The sequence below is a fragment of the Magnolia sinica genome, chromosome 19, assembly GCF_029962835.1.
Source record: "Magnolia sinica isolate HGM2019 chromosome 19, MsV1, whole genome shotgun sequence".
NCBI classification, from domain to species: Eukaryota; Viridiplantae; Streptophyta; class Magnoliopsida; order Magnoliales; family Magnoliaceae; genus Magnolia; species Magnolia sinica.
The window spans coordinates 5,440,827-5,455,727 of NC_080591.1; the positions used below are offsets into that span (position 1 = coordinate 5,440,827).

General features: G+C 40.1%; 1 protein-coding gene across 4 annotated transcripts; it reads left to right on the forward strand.

Moving 5' to 3' along the window:
- Window positions 1–1,271: 1,271 nt before the first annotated feature.
- LOC131234325 (isoprenylcysteine alpha-carbonyl methylesterase ICME) lies at window positions 1,272–12,332 on the forward strand. Of its 4 annotated transcripts, none has more exons than XM_058231122.1 (11): window positions 1,277–1,713; window positions 5,832–5,908; window positions 6,424–6,493; window positions 6,621–6,701; window positions 6,863–6,937; window positions 7,065–7,166; window positions 7,710–7,850; window positions 9,475–9,540; window positions 9,670–9,813; window positions 10,885–10,975; window positions 11,894–12,332. In XM_058231122.1, the coding sequence occupies exons 1-11, from the start codon at window positions 1,406–1,408 to the stop codon at window positions 12,053–12,055; spliced, it is 1,317 nt and encodes a 438-aa protein (XP_058087105.1). In that variant the 5' UTR covers window positions 1,277–1,405; the 3' UTR covers window positions 12,056–12,332. The 4 variants fall into 4 exon arrangements, with proteins under 4 accessions (XP_058087108.1, XP_058087106.1, XP_058087105.1 ...); XM_058231124.1 differs by lacking the exon at window positions 1,277–1,713 and adding an exon at window positions 5,661–5,727 and having other exon boundaries at window positions 5,837–5,908; XM_058231125.1 differs by lacking the exon at window positions 10,885–10,975 and having other exon boundaries at window positions 1,272–1,713; window positions 11,894–12,037.
- The last annotated feature ends 2,569 nt before the right edge of the window (window positions 12,333–14,901 follow it).

Here is a 14,901-nt window from a genome sequence, read left to right on the forward strand (position 1 = left end):
GTACAGGGGATGATGGCTTACCTATTACAAAGGAAAGCACTTGGCACCTCGCGCTTGTCACCTACCGACGTTACTTTCACTACCATGGGAGACGAGATTTAGTATTCCTAAAATCCACGCCGTCTATCACGTAAAAAGGCCCTTTCTTGGGCTTGATACCAAATTTGAAGTTGATTGAATGCTCAAGTGGGTCACTCCAAAAAGATTATTCCTAAAATCTCTAATTCCACATATCACAGCCCACCTGAGTTTTTTAATTCTATAAAAATTGGATAATTCTTCCATCCTAATCGGGTGAATTATATGAATGGATTGGATAGAATATTTACACCACGGTGGGTCCCACATAAAACTAAGGTTAAGCGTTCCATTCCAACTATTTCCTGTGCTGTTTCATTTATAAGTTTTTGATTATCACAAGTTTTATATTTAGCGGTTAAAATATGTCATAGTACGTGATGGACGGTGTGGATCTCATGAAAATTGCATCCACGTGGCTTTAGGTTTGTGAAAGTAAGCCCTGTTGCTACTTTGCGCGAGTTACCCTTGCGTAGATTTATTACAATACACATGGTGTACCGTATCATTTTGCAAAACACGCTGCTGTCGCAGCATGCTCCTGCGTCAGAAGCTAGGTGGGGCCCACCGTGATGTTTGTGAGAAATCCACTCCGTCGATCGGTCTTTCAGATTATGCAAGGGCACGATACCCAAAATGAGGAAGATCCAACACTCAGGTGGGCCACTTGCTAGGAAACAGTGGGGATTAAACGTTTACCGTCGAATCATTTGTGAAGCCACAGAAGTTTCGGATCAGGCCTTTTTTTTTTTTTTTGGGTGTTTTCAGTTATCCCCGAAGGAATGACCTTACGAACGGTTTTGATGGCATAAGAACAGCAACGTGAACTCAGAGAGGTTTCAACGGTAGACATTTCCTTACCCCCTTTTCCCGTTGTGCGGCCCACTTTAGTTTATGGCGGGCGTTCAATCCCCGCTGTTTCGTATAGTGTGGTCTACAGGAGTTTCGGATCTGCTACCATTTTAGATTTCAGTCCTACTGTGGTCTTGCAAAACTGGTGAACGGAGTGGATTCGTCAGGCCCATCTCTGTGGGCCCCACACAGCTTCCGATACTTACACTGTGCGGGCACAGGCAATCCGCGTTCCCCTGAAATCGCCTTCTTCGCTTCTTCCTTTGTTTATTTTCCTCTCTCCCCCTCTCTCAAATCGCATTCTTTCTTCCGCATTCTTTCATCAGTCATTTTCACAAGCGCCTTCTCTGCATAACAAAAAAAAAAAAAAAAAAAAAAGAAGAAGAAGAAGAAAAAGACGGAGCTTGCACAGAGCAAAGAAGCAGAGAAGAAGAAGAAGAAAGCTTTTTCTTCTTCTTCTCCCTCTCTCTCTGCAATGCAACCACAGCTCCTCCATCAAACCATCCCGATGCCGACGATGGCGACGATGACTCTATCTGGAGAAGATCTGTCCATCCTCTCCTCATCTTCCACTTCCATCGACGACGAGGCCGTCACCAAGGCTCTTCTCCCTCGGATCCCCAGCTTCAGCAATAACCATCAGCGTCGCAGGCGCGTCGCCAGCGACGGATCCCTCCCCGCCTTCCGTTACCGCCAGCCGTCCTTCAGCCGCGACGTTGGGCGCGCTGCCGCCGAGACGTACCTGCTCACCCGTCTCAGTTTCAGGCTTCTCCGATACCTTGGGTATTCTCTCTCTCTCTCTCTCTCTCTCTCTCTCTCTCTCTCTCTCTCTCTATGCCTTCGATCCTTGCATTCATGTTCTTGTTCTTTTTTTATTTTTTTGATTTTTGATTTTGATTTTTATTTTTAATTTTAAATTCTGCAGTTGTCATTCGATTCAATTTTCTTTGTGTTTTTGGAAGCGCTGGTTTTGTTTGTTGGTGGAATTGTAGAATTGAATTTCCGGTTTCTGAATAATTTGGTGTTGCTGCGGTGATTTTTTTTGAAATCTTATGATATATGTTAATATGTATAACTAATTCGTGTTATTTCAATTAATTGTTTCTAAAAGACAGGTTTTGCTGTTTTGTAATTTTTTTAAATCTTATGATCTATGTTGATCTGGATAACTGATTCGTGATGTTTCGGGTAATTGTTTCTGAAGACATTAGGTTCTGCTGTTTTGTAGTTTTGTTGGGAATTTGGGTTGGTGGAATTACAGAGTCCAATTCTGATTTTTCTAAATTATTTGGCACTGTTGTGGTGAAAGTTGGGAAATTTGTTGTGGGCGTGTATCACCGTTGGCAAGATTTGGTCATTTTTGTGTGGAGAATGGGCTAAGGATTTACCTATCAAAAGGAGAGAAGGGAAAAAAAGAATGGGTCAGGGATTTTCTGTTTTGGGCAATTGTTTTGATCCATTTGAGAGGATCATGAAAACCAATTCTTTCTGTTTTGGGTAAGTTTTTTTTTTTTTTTGAATGATTAGGTTCTATCATTGTGTTTTTCTTTCTTAGGAGGGTATCATAGAATCAAATTTTGGTATTTGGGTTGATGAATTTTAGAATCTAAGGTAGAGTTTCTGAATTATTTGGTGTTGTTGTTCTGATTTTGCGAAATTTGTAGTGGGTGTGCCACCATTGGCAAGATGGGGCTGTTTTTGTGGACAAAGTGGGTGATGGATTTCTGTTTCGGGTGATTGTTTTGATCCAATTGAGCAGATATTATAATCAATTCTTATTGCATTGGGGCTTTTTATTTTTATTTTTTTAAGTGATAAATTTCCATTAGTTTGCGTTTTTGGAATTTGGATTGGTGGAAATGTAGAGTTCAATTCTGGGTTTTTGAATAATTTGGTACTGTTTTTTTTTTTTTTTTTTGTTTGTTTTTGAAGAGCAACGCAAATTCATTAAAAAAAGAAAGAGATACAACAGGAGAGAACAGAAAAACCAGAAACTAGGGACGCTGAGATGGTGAACCAACTACACACCTAGAAATAAAAGATTACAACCCCTGAGTTTGTCTACATTTGAAGCCCATTCTATAATGAACTGATTAACTCTATGGAGGAGGGACAAAGCAGAGTGAGACTCATTTCTGAAGCATCTGATGTTCCTCTCTTCCCAAACAGTCAGCGAAGCTATCTTCCAAATAGGGTGTCTTTGAGATCCTAAATGAGCACTTGGGAAAATGTTGCGGAAATTGTTGGGAATAATTTGGTACTGTTGCGGAAAATGTTGTGACATTTGAAGCAGTGGGCCTTTCATCGTTGGCAAATTTGGGATGTCTGTTTCAGATTGGTCTTATTTTTATTAATTATTTCTGAAATGGTTTGCATTTTCTGACATGTTATGGAACTATGGCACATGGGAACATGCATTTTGCTGTTTTACAGGTTGTTTCCTCAATTATGAGTCTGACAACCACTTCAGTATTTCTAGATAGTAAAGATTCCCTGATTTGTTTTTCTCAATAATGGATGTTCGGTTCTTTTAGATGAACCCTAGAATGCCAATGGAATGTGGCTCATGTGCATTTTTCAGAACTTGGGCATTTTGGCCCGTTTTGCAAAATGCGTATAATGAGGTATGATACATGGTGGGAAGCTAAGGGTCTTTGGGAGCAACTTTATGTCTTTCCTGATTTGTTCTTCGATAATTAAGTGGTTGAAGGCAATTCTAAGAAATTCATCTGTTGGGCAACAAAACTGGAGATGGAATGTTGAAGATTGGCCTTTATTTTTAAGAAATTAGAGTGCTAGCTTCATGATTCATCATTCTGTTTGCCTTTCATCTATGGAAGCCAATGACAACATTGACACTCCTAGGAAAGGTGTGGAGTGGTCATCCTGTGTATTGAGAATCTTTTCCCTCTCCAATATATCTTTATCTCTCCTTTTAGTAATTTTGTCTCTCACTGATGAAAAAAGAGATGTGCTAAAAGCTCCTATCCTCAAAATTGCCTTAAAATGAGAATGCCATGGTGGCATATCAGGCATGTCATTATCTGATTCCTATTTGGAGTGGTTGATACATGCTACTCTTTGCATTTGGTGGGTGTTCTAAACAGGTCCAAAACCTTTTGGGAAGTCAATTTAGACTAATCTAGACCTATTATGGGGATCAAAACAAAAGATTTGAGTGGATTTTGTCTCTTGGGCCATGCTACATTCTGTTGTTAATGGCTTGGCATGGTGTCAAGGTAGGGAAGGAGATGAAGGCTAGGTGGCGGATGTGGTTGTTGGCGGTTTTTTTGAGAATTTGGGAAGAAAGAAATGGGAGATGTTTTTATAATGTTAGCCAAAATGTTGAGTGGGTAATATGAAGGGCATTGGGGTTTGTTATGGAATGGGGCTTGAGTAATGTTGGGGAGTAGAATGTTCTTTTGTTGTCTGTCTTCTTTTGGGATGCAGGGGTGGGTGCGTTCTTTTTGCATTCTCTGCTGCCTTTCTGGTGCTTTGTTAATACAGTGGTACTAATCTTTCAAAAAAGAAAAAAAGAGGAAGACTCGAGTGGTTGAAGAATTGATGCGGAATGGATCAGTGTGGGAAAAATTAGAGAAAAGGGTAAACCTTTTTTTTTAATAATGTTTTAATCTTCTTCTTCTTATTATTCTTTTTTGTATTTTAATGTAATGGGACCTAATTCACCACATCATGCTTGATTTTTGTTCAATGAAGGCCCATTTGGTTGACTTTCAACAGGTCAGCACGATAGCCACCATTCTTACCAAAGAATGGTCTGATATACCATTGAACACATGCTGAATGCATGTTGATATTTTCACAAAAGTTTTTTTGGCTAAAAAATGACCGATATGGGACGATACAAGGCTGATGCCGATACACCACCCCCATATGGTATTGTTGGCTGGGCCCATAAACCTGCCAATACCGACATTCAGAGCCATGGTTGGGGAGGTTTGTAGCTGTAATCTTGTACAACATATTTTTTGGGTTGTCCCAATGTTTCTGGCTTTATGGCTGCCTTATTAATGGAGTGATCAGTGGGTCTCTTGTGGTTGCTGTTGTTTTGTTGGTTTGTTCTCTTTCAATAAAATCGTTAGTTTTCAAAAAAAAAAAAAAAAGAAAGAAAGAAAGAAAAGCAAAGAAAAACTATCCAGGCCCGTGGATTAGATGCTTCTTATTTTTGCTTAGATGTTTGTTTCTTCATTCTTCATGTATTTTCATTAATGCATGCAACTTGTAGAATTTCTGATATAGTGTTACAAGGACATAGAAATCCCTTCCATTGAGATGCATGCAGTTTTGGGAAAAAAAGAACTTGAGAAATTAAGTGCTTCATCGTCTGATTCGCCTTTTGCTCGAGGAACATAGATTCTCTTGTAATGTTTGCAATTGTCTCACCAGGTTTGTTTAAAATGCGACACAAGCACCAAGCACCATAACATAATGGACATAATACAGATAGCATCATGTAATTGTTGACGCATATGAAGGATTAATGAGCATGTACTTGAGCATGACACCCCATGTGTCTGACTCGTGCTCGGCAATATGCCTGGCAACTGCTCCTCCATAAGTCTCCTTTGCTTGCTTTCCCTTTTGGGTATGCTGGGGGTTAGTACTGGGTGGGATCATCTTGGCACATAAGTGTTACTGATGTGAGCCTCTACCGTGGGCTTCCAGGAGCCTGGTTAAAAGAGGGAGGTTGATATCTGATGGGCTTGATTCTGAAACTTTTGCCAATGTACCTTTTAAAAGCAGACCCCAAATTGCTGGGAGAAGGCTACGATGACGGTGATATTGTTTTTTTTTTTTTTTTTTTGTTGTGAACTTGGAATCTAAAATCTGCAAATGTAATTTGTACTTATAATACTTCTAATCATTTACTTTTCATTCAGGGTAGGCTACAGGTGGATTACAAAGTTTCTTGCCCTTGGTTGTTACGCAATGTTACTAATGCCAGGTTTTCTACAAGGTTCGTTTTTCTGTGGAGACCTTTTTATTCAGAGTACTTGCCAGCGCATCTAAGGTGTGTTTGGATGCCAACCCAATCCTTGAATTGTTCCATAGAGACGTCCCTTGTCTGTCAACATATGTTGGGAGAGTGGTACCTTTTCTATTCTTTATTTGTTAGATAAGCAACTAAATTCTATTAAAGAGAAGCAAAAGGGGTACAGAAGAGGGTATCTGGTTGAATACATGACATGATGGAATGATGGGCTTCTACTGTATTCCCCGTAAATCATCTCATTTATGAATTGGGTGGGTGCCAACTGACAAGTCTAGGAATCTGTTGAAATGGGCCTGCAGTATGTTGCTTTAAGTCTTGTATGAGTTTCAGACTACTTGGCTATTTAAGCTTTATATTACTCAAAACAGTACTATTTTCTTTTATGTAGGATTCAGTCACTTGTCTTCTTTGGAAACAATCTCATTAGAAGGAATATGTCCTCAAAACCCATGCCTCTAAACGAGTTTAATTCTTTGCAGTTGGATACTACTATTTCTTCTCAAGTCAGGTCCGCAGGAGTGTAGTTTATGGAGACCAGCCAAGAAACAGGTACTAGGCTGTGGATGCATCACTTGAGATTCACTTTCTAGTTCCATGTTTTTGATGCGTTGAATTTGCACATCACACATTTCAATGGATCCTCTAACCAGCTAGCTGAAAATATTTTGATTTGCAGACTTGATCTATATTTACCGACAAATATTAATGAGCCAAAACCAGTTGTGGCATTTGTAACTGGAGGAGCCTGGATCATCGGGTGAGGTTTTAAGCTTATGCTTCAGTGGATCGTATCTTTCTGAATTGGCAGTAGAAATATGAATCCAAGAATTATACATTTTGACACCATATCTATCTTTTTGTGGATGAATTGAATCTGTTTATTCTGTGCTCATATCTTTGAGAGGTTTTGTGGTGCAGGTACAAAGCATGGGGTGCTCTTTTGGGGAAACAGTTAGCAGAAAGAGATATCATTGTCGCATGCATTGATTACAGGTATTTCTGTTGTCTTAATTCAAGGTTCTACAATTTTGTTGTCTGATCCAACATATGCACATACCTGTACACGTACATCAGCGCACACATGCAATCAACATGTTTCATGGTCCACATTTGTATGCAGAAATTTTCCTCAGGGAACCATCAGTGATATGGTGAAGGATGCATCTCAAGGAATCTCGTTTGTATGCAATAATATTGCTGAATATGGAGGTGACCCTAACAGGTAACAGGTATTCAGATTTTATTTATTTATTATCATTATAACTTTGGGTTATGAATGGACTTAGTGAATATTACTTTGAGAACTCTGCTAAGGCTACTCACTAGAGTAGGATCTTGTATCTTACTCTCCCATGTGAGTGAGATAATTTCCCTTCATCTGGGGAGCCGCACTAATTGCGTTTTGTGGCCTGAAAATCAGGCTCATCTAGTTATAAGATGGGCCGCATGAATACAACAAATGTGGAGCATTGGTCATTTCTATTTCAATTGTCCGTTTTCCACCCTCACCTGGCCTGCCTGATTATTGGATCAACTAAATTTTCGAGCCATGATACTGACACAGTAGGCCCTATTAGATGAACATTCTGGATCTTATGCAGACATACCGCATCTGATGGCACAAGAGACATTGGCACAAGTGAGGAGTGTAGGATTCAGGATCCTACTCTTGCAAGTAGCCTTGGCATTTCTCTTACTTGGGAGTCTAGTTACCTCGCATGTGCCTTCACACTGAAAGTTTCCATGTAAGTGGCTGTTCATGTAGGGTCTATTTGATGGGACAATCTGCGGGTGCACATATTGCTGCTTGTGCTCTGTTAGATCAGGCAATTAAAGAATGTGGAGAAGGAGATGAAACTAATTGGAGTGTTTCTCAGATAAAAGCTTATTTCGGTATATCTGGCGGGTAATTATCTGTTTATCTCAAAATTGCAAACCTGGTGTTTTTTGTCCTTCATCGTTCAACAGTCTTTGGAGTGGCTCTTGGTCATTGACTAAAATAACCAGTGTCCATCTGTACGAAGAACTAGCAGGCATACTTAATTCTCAAGATTACACTATTTGTGTTTTCTTCTGTCGTCATTTGTGTGCTAATTTGCAAGTTATGGTTGTACTTGAGACTTAATAGTATCTGCTGGCAATTGCATGAGCCCACTTTTGAGGTTGGATAGTGCAACAAAAGTTCAATAAATATAAGGGAGTAGTTTCAATACCTTATTGGAAGTAATGTAAATGCTACTTTATGGTTAAAGTAGAAGTCCTGGCTAACGTGGACAGACACATGTTTAGGCATTAGACATGGATATGGATTATCTAACTTGGTAGCTTTCACAGGTCAGATTTGCTCACTCATTTTCACCATCATCATTACTCGGAAAAATATTTTGAACAACGTAATATTGTTTTTTATTAGCATAATGTAATTATTTTATATAAAACATCTCAAAACATCAGATAATAATGTGATTCAGACTTGGATATCAATTATGTGAACAGTTATCTCAAAAATAAAATACAATAATAATGGATCACAAAGGATTAGCTTCTTATGAGCTGGCTCAAGCAGTGTTGCACACTCTGACACACATGTGTGAACGTGGCATGATTTCAGGAAGGCGCCATGCCCTTGTCACATAAAGTACAGGCACAAAGATGAGTTTGGCTGCTACAAACATTTGGAATGTCAGTGGTAAACTGGTAACAGGTGTAATGAGTTTGGTTGATACCTGAGCTGCATGTGTTGAGACCGTGGTTTTAACACTCGGACAAGTCCTGTGTGACTTGTCTGAGTTGACTCGGACTCGATAAGGTTAGATGCGGCGATTCACCCTTAACTCAGGTGAATCATGATTCGAGACTGGATGAATTGGTCTGAGTCACAGAGGCATTTAACCATTGTTCAAACTTGTTACACCATGATGCATAAGTGTCTTGGTGGCTTATGATGGATTCGAGAACACAGCCACTATTGTTTGTGTTACGCTGGAAGTCTTGATGTTCAGTTAGCTTCTTCGAAAAACAGAAGATTCAGCATTCATCATTCCCATTATCTCATGATGTCCTTTGTTGACAGACTTACCTGTTAGGTGCTTACTGTAAATTCTTCTCAAATCTCATTTAGGGATTTCAAATAAGACTTTTGAGTATACATTGGTGGGGCCCATGATCCTTCTATCCAGACAACTGGTCTGTTGGTCTCCAAAAGCCTCAAGGGTTGGAAGATCCTAGACACAACATGGACCTTTTCTGGAACCATTGCAGTTCTCTTCTTATCCGTCTCCTTGCAGGCTGCAGATTGAAAGGTATGGATGATCCTACGGAGTAGAATTTTGGACTATAGGGCCCAATAAACCTATCATATGGGTCATTGAACCGTGGGCCCCACTTGTAATGACCAAAAGCCCCACCCACCTTCTGTATGCTCACTTCGATCATATAATTCCTGCGCAGATAATCTGATCCTTATGGATATATGGCTATGTGTGTGTAACTGTGTATACAAGCATATTTATACCGTGTCCTTGCAATAGGTACAACATACCGAGTTTAGTTGAACATTTCCATAGACGAGGTCTATATCGTTCCATCTTTCTCAGGTACCAACTTTGTGGATTCTCTGTAGCTGTAAGCATGGATTATTCTTTTTTATCAATGCCTTTTTGCAAGTCTAGGTCACTTGCATTGTAGAATTCTGCTCAAAAGATTGTTTTGAACTGTTATTTCAGCATAATGGAAGGGGAGCAATCCTTGGATCGTTATTCTCCTGAAAGTATGGTGCGGAAAGCAAGTATCAGACATGCGGCTTCGCTCCTGCCTCGTATTATCCTTTTCCATGGAACTGCAGATTCTTCAATACCATCAGACGCCAGGTATCCTTTTTATTTTCTGAAAGGGACTGTGATGATGATGATGAAATGATCACTCTCTAATTCAAAAGAGGAATCTTATGGCCTTAATCAGGATATGTCCTGTTTTCATACATATAGGCCTCATGGGTTGGTGGTCTAAACATGGATTTGATGGGGCTCATGGTGGATTGGGATGCCCTTTTTTCTATTTTTTTTTAATAGAGGACAATCACTTCCAGCTCAGCAACTAATTGCAATTTTCATCATCGAATATTGGGGACGCCCTGGAAGTCACCTAGATTGGAAGATCTAACCCTTCTATATTTGCCATTGCCTCTATTAAATGTATAATGTACCATGGTGAGGTATGTGTGCATGTGGGAAATGATTAAATGAAAATGTTGAATTATTTGTGGGCCACTGTGATGTGTTGATGACATCCACTCTGATCATCAGGTGAGTTGCCCTTGTTTGGGCAAATGCAAAAATCACGGCGATCTGCGACTTAGGCAGTCCATATGACTGGGAAACAGTTGAGGGGGGGATGCCCACCCATGATTTTGTGGAGGGCCCACCATGTTGTGTGTATACCATCCAACACCCATTCACTTGAAGCATCTGCCCTAGATGAATGGGTGTCGCGACCATCAGGCTGTTTTGACACTCTGGTGTGCCCTATTGGAGATCAATGGTAGGTGTCCCTCCTAAACTGTTTTCTACTGTCTGACCCACCTCCGGAATTGATGGACTGGTCAGATGCCATCAACGCATCATGGTGGGTCCCCCCCCCCCCCCACAAAACACAGACATCCTTAACCATCCATCTACTAGCCACCTTAATGAAGGGGTTGGGATTGGGACCTTCTAATCTGGGAATTTCCAGTACATGCCCATGAGATTAATGGTTTCTGTCGCATCTCGCTTGTATGAAATCCTGCACACTAGAGCAGGACCCTATACTTCATCAATTCAAAATTCGGATGGTCGTCCACCTGACTCCATAAATGATGACTTCTTATACTACACATCCTCACAAATGCTTGGAGCTTGTAACATGGGACCACCATATACTGACACAATTTTCATAAGCAGTAAGGATTTCACTGATGCTCTTCGGGGAGCTGGAGTTCAAGTCGATTTAATTTTGTATGAAGGCAAAACTCATACAGATTTGTTTCTTCAGGTAAAAAATTCTTGCGGAATACATTTCTTTGTTCTTTCCCAACTGCAGCTTCACTGCGACCCATGCATTTATTGTTTCCTTTTTGTTCAAAGATGGTAACTGGTTTGGATGAAGGCTGTGTGTTTATACTTTATAGACTGAATTGAATAGTAAATCCTAATATATTTTGTTTTAGGAAAATTACAAATCTTGAAATATTCTTATAAAATAGGGGAAATTAAGATTTGGCGAAATCTTATGCATTAAGATCATCATTAGGACATTGCTATGTCATGGTCCCAAAATCAGATTGGTTGAATAATCCTAGCCCTTTTTCTGCAGTTTTTTTTTTTTTTTTTTTTTTTTCAAATAAGACCGTCGGATATTTTTCATTTTAACCGTGCTATAAATTTTTAGCAATCAGATAATCAAATAACTGGAATTTTGGGTTGATGATACATCTAATCTGGGAACCATATTTGGGATGGACTCATATGCCACATGTCCAATTTCTAAGCGCCTGTGTATCATCCATCACACTGCCAGAGTATCAAAGGTTCTCTCATGCATCAATGGTAGAGAAGAGGTCCACCTTTTGCTAAGCGAAGCCAGTCATCTGGTGAGCTCCCATTAAATACCAAAGTGTCTTCCCTATAGTATGATCCCAGCCATCCAAGCGTTGGCTTGAAAATGGACAGTATGGCAGATGGTCCCCGGTTAACAGGGCCCAATCTGATCGTGAGGAACATCCAACAGGGGAGGATTTTAGGTTTCTCCCATCTATGATGGGGCTGCCATATGAACTAGTTGGATCACCAAGGGGTGGGTCCCATGTTAGTATGGTGGTCCAAGCAAATCACTTCATGGGACATCTTGCGTCTCCTCTCCTCTTTTCTTGAAACTTGTTTTCAACGCTTGTTCTGTGCGGGTGCAATGCAGGATCCTCTGAGAGGTGGTAAAGATGAGCTGCTCGAAGATATAATTGCAGTCATCCATGCTGGCGATGAAGTGGCCCTTGCCAACGATGCAAGGGCGCCTCCAAGGCGGCGCCTCGTTCCCGAATTCATGCTGAAGATGGCTCATGATGTGAGCCCATTTTAAACATCTTGGGCTTCTGGGATTTATCCCAATTGAGAGCGCCCCGGAATGTTTGCTTCAATTTGTTGTTGTTGTTGGTGGTGGCGGCGGCGGTGCTGCTATTAGTCTTGTTTGTTCAATCTCTTCACATTTGTATATTTTATGTTGTGAATTCCAGCAATTTCTCATTATAGGCTTTTTAAATGTGGAAATTTTTGCTCCTTTAAGAAATGATGGTCCACTCATCAGGACGGCTACACCCTCTAAATCAATGGACAGATGATGGCATTGCTTTCTGGCATGCCCCGCTCAGTGAACAGATTTACCCTAAATTCTGCCTTAGTTGATATTTATAGTGTCAATGTTATTTAAAAATGACATGGAGGGAAAAGAAGTGTTCGTATGTGGAAGTTCCCATACAGCTTTATAAGGGAAACATTTCTCAGTCTTCAAGTTCTTTTGATTGTTTATAGGCCTGCCCTTATCATTTCTGTTGAAAAGGCAATCACTGATTTGGACTGCCCATCATTTGGGGCCTCATTTACACACCTGTCCTAAAAATCACATGGATTGAATGATCCTAACCATCTGATCAATGGCTTGTAAATAGACGGTAAATGTTTTATTAACGGGAAAAGGTCCAACAAGTCCATGATATGGTGCCCAACCCTCCCAAAATACTATTTGTAGGTAGGGCTACCAGTTGGCCGGGCGGGCCTACCGGGCTTTCAGGTGCGGCATGGTAGGAATATTTGGTATGAGGGCTGTACTGGGCCTAATTTTTAAAGCCGTTCATTAAGTGGCCTAGGGTTGGTCTATTTTGAGCTAGGCTCAGGCTTCGGTAGTGCATACTTATTTTGGGCCAAGCTTGGGTTCATTTGTTTCAGGCCATCACTTCGGCTATGACACTTGAACAGGTCTCAGCCCAGGCCCAGCCTCTTGACAGACCAATCTGCAAGCCACAAACTAAAAGATCAAGATTGGCCTATGGAGGAAAATTGAGGAAAATTTTGAGGCATGCTCCATCCATGGTGGGATACAGCAGATCAATGGTCTTGATTACTGAAGTGTGGGCCCCACTTATCCAAATTGTTAACCGATGCAATGATATGGGCCATTCATGTCCATGCAACGTATTGCTTGTCCTTAATGCATATTTAAATTTTCATTTACTCTATCCAGTGTTTGAAGTATTGGTATTACTACAAGTTTTGCTGGTCAGGATACGGAGACAACATTGATATTGCTGATAATATTGTTAATAAACGGAAATGCAGGGAAACATGGGAAAAATGGTGGATGTTTTCAGTGAAACTTCAAGAGAAACTAAAATATGCACATTTGCATATTTATAAATAAAAAAATGAAAACAATTACATATATAATAAGTTTCCATGTAATGGGATCCCAAAAGCATGTGTTGTTATAAGAAATTAGTCTAATCATTCCATCCATTCCATCATCCCGTGTAAAGATTATGTAGGATTACATCTTTGTGTGGCTCACTTAATACTCATCACCTTGATCCAAACCATCCAAATCTATCGTTAGACCGCAAGGCATGTGATCCATTCTTAGGTTACATTCTCATGATGTTTTTATGTGCATGTTCACGTACAACTGTGTTTGGGAAACATTTCTCAATTGAAATTCGGTTGATTGTTGATAGGGCTGGCCTTATCAATTCTGTTGAAAAGGCAATCACTCATTTGGCCTGTCCATCATGTGGGGCCTCAGTTGCCCATCTGTCCTAAAAATCAAGGGCCTGTTTGGATTCGCAGTTCGGATTGTATAGTACTGTATTAAAGGTCGATTTTGGCATTATATAATGTTTGAATTAGAGTTCGTGTTCGTGGGTTACCATGTCGGCGAATACATCAGAAACTCAAAATTTTCAAAGGGTAATAATCTATTTTCAGACGACACTGCATTGTGCGGTGCAGTCTATTGATTTCACTGTATTCTCACGCGAGAGAGTAGCTATCGCTTTGAAGATTTTTCTATTTATGGATTAAAAAAATTTCCTACACCAGCATCACCATAGATCATCTCCCTTCCATTGAATGTGGGCATTCAGCTGCTCCATTTCTTCTCCGAAGTGTGAGGTTCATCATACAGTTGATATTCTCTTCAAGCTCTTACATCAAACAGAGTGGAGATTCTATAAATCAGATCGGACGCCTGAAATCGTTCAGGTATATATTTCTTGCTTCTATATCATACTTGGATACGCAACTACGCTGAAACCATTACCCGATTTATGTTATTAGTGGATTCTAAGTCGGGAGTGCAAGTAGTCCCTTGGCGATGGGGTGTATACAGTCGGTGTATACACCCTCATATGTGAAATCCCTATTCTCTTTCTAGGTATCCCTATTCCGTTGACTGAGGCCACCATCAGTTAAATCTAAGGATGTCGAATCATAGGGTTTATACAATCTCCACCTGTCAGTGTGGAAGATTGGATATGACGGTTGCATGTGGCTGTTTAAAGGTAGGTTATAGTGTGTGGGTGGTAGAGTTTCTTTTGAAATTTAAGGGCTTTACATGTTTACTACCATGATGTTTTTTTTCTTCTTCTAAACCATCTACTCTTGGGAAGTTCTGTGTTTTCATAAGGGTGTGCATTATCCGGGTTGCTCAATGGTAGAGGTATTACTCATCTCTCCCTTGTTTATTAATTTGTCAATCTATCTTTTTGTCGAAATTGATTTGGAAGGGCCTTTGTTAAGATGACTCTCCTTTTAGAATATGTTTTCCTTATTCAACATTGTGTAGATTTTTAGAGCAAGGCATGCGTGCTATGATGGACATACTATCAGAGCTCCGATTTTAACTACCACTTCCTTAATCATCAATTTTAATCACTG

What these genes read in the sequence shown, in the direction of transcription:
- LOC131234325 (XM_058231122.1), top strand. Translation starts at nt 1,406, where the DNA reads ATGCAACCACAGCTCCTCCATCAAACCATCCCGATGCCGACGATGGCG. An exon ending in TATCGTTCCATCTTTCTCAG is followed by an intron (nt 9,541 to 9,669) that starts GTACCAACTTTG and finishes CTGTTATTTCAG; the next exon opens with CATAATGGAAGGGGAGCAAT. An exon ending in ATACAGATTTGTTTCTTCAG is followed by an intron (nt 10,976 to 11,893) that starts GTAAAAAATTCT and finishes GGTGCAATGCAG; the next exon opens with GATCCTCTGAGAGGTGGTAA.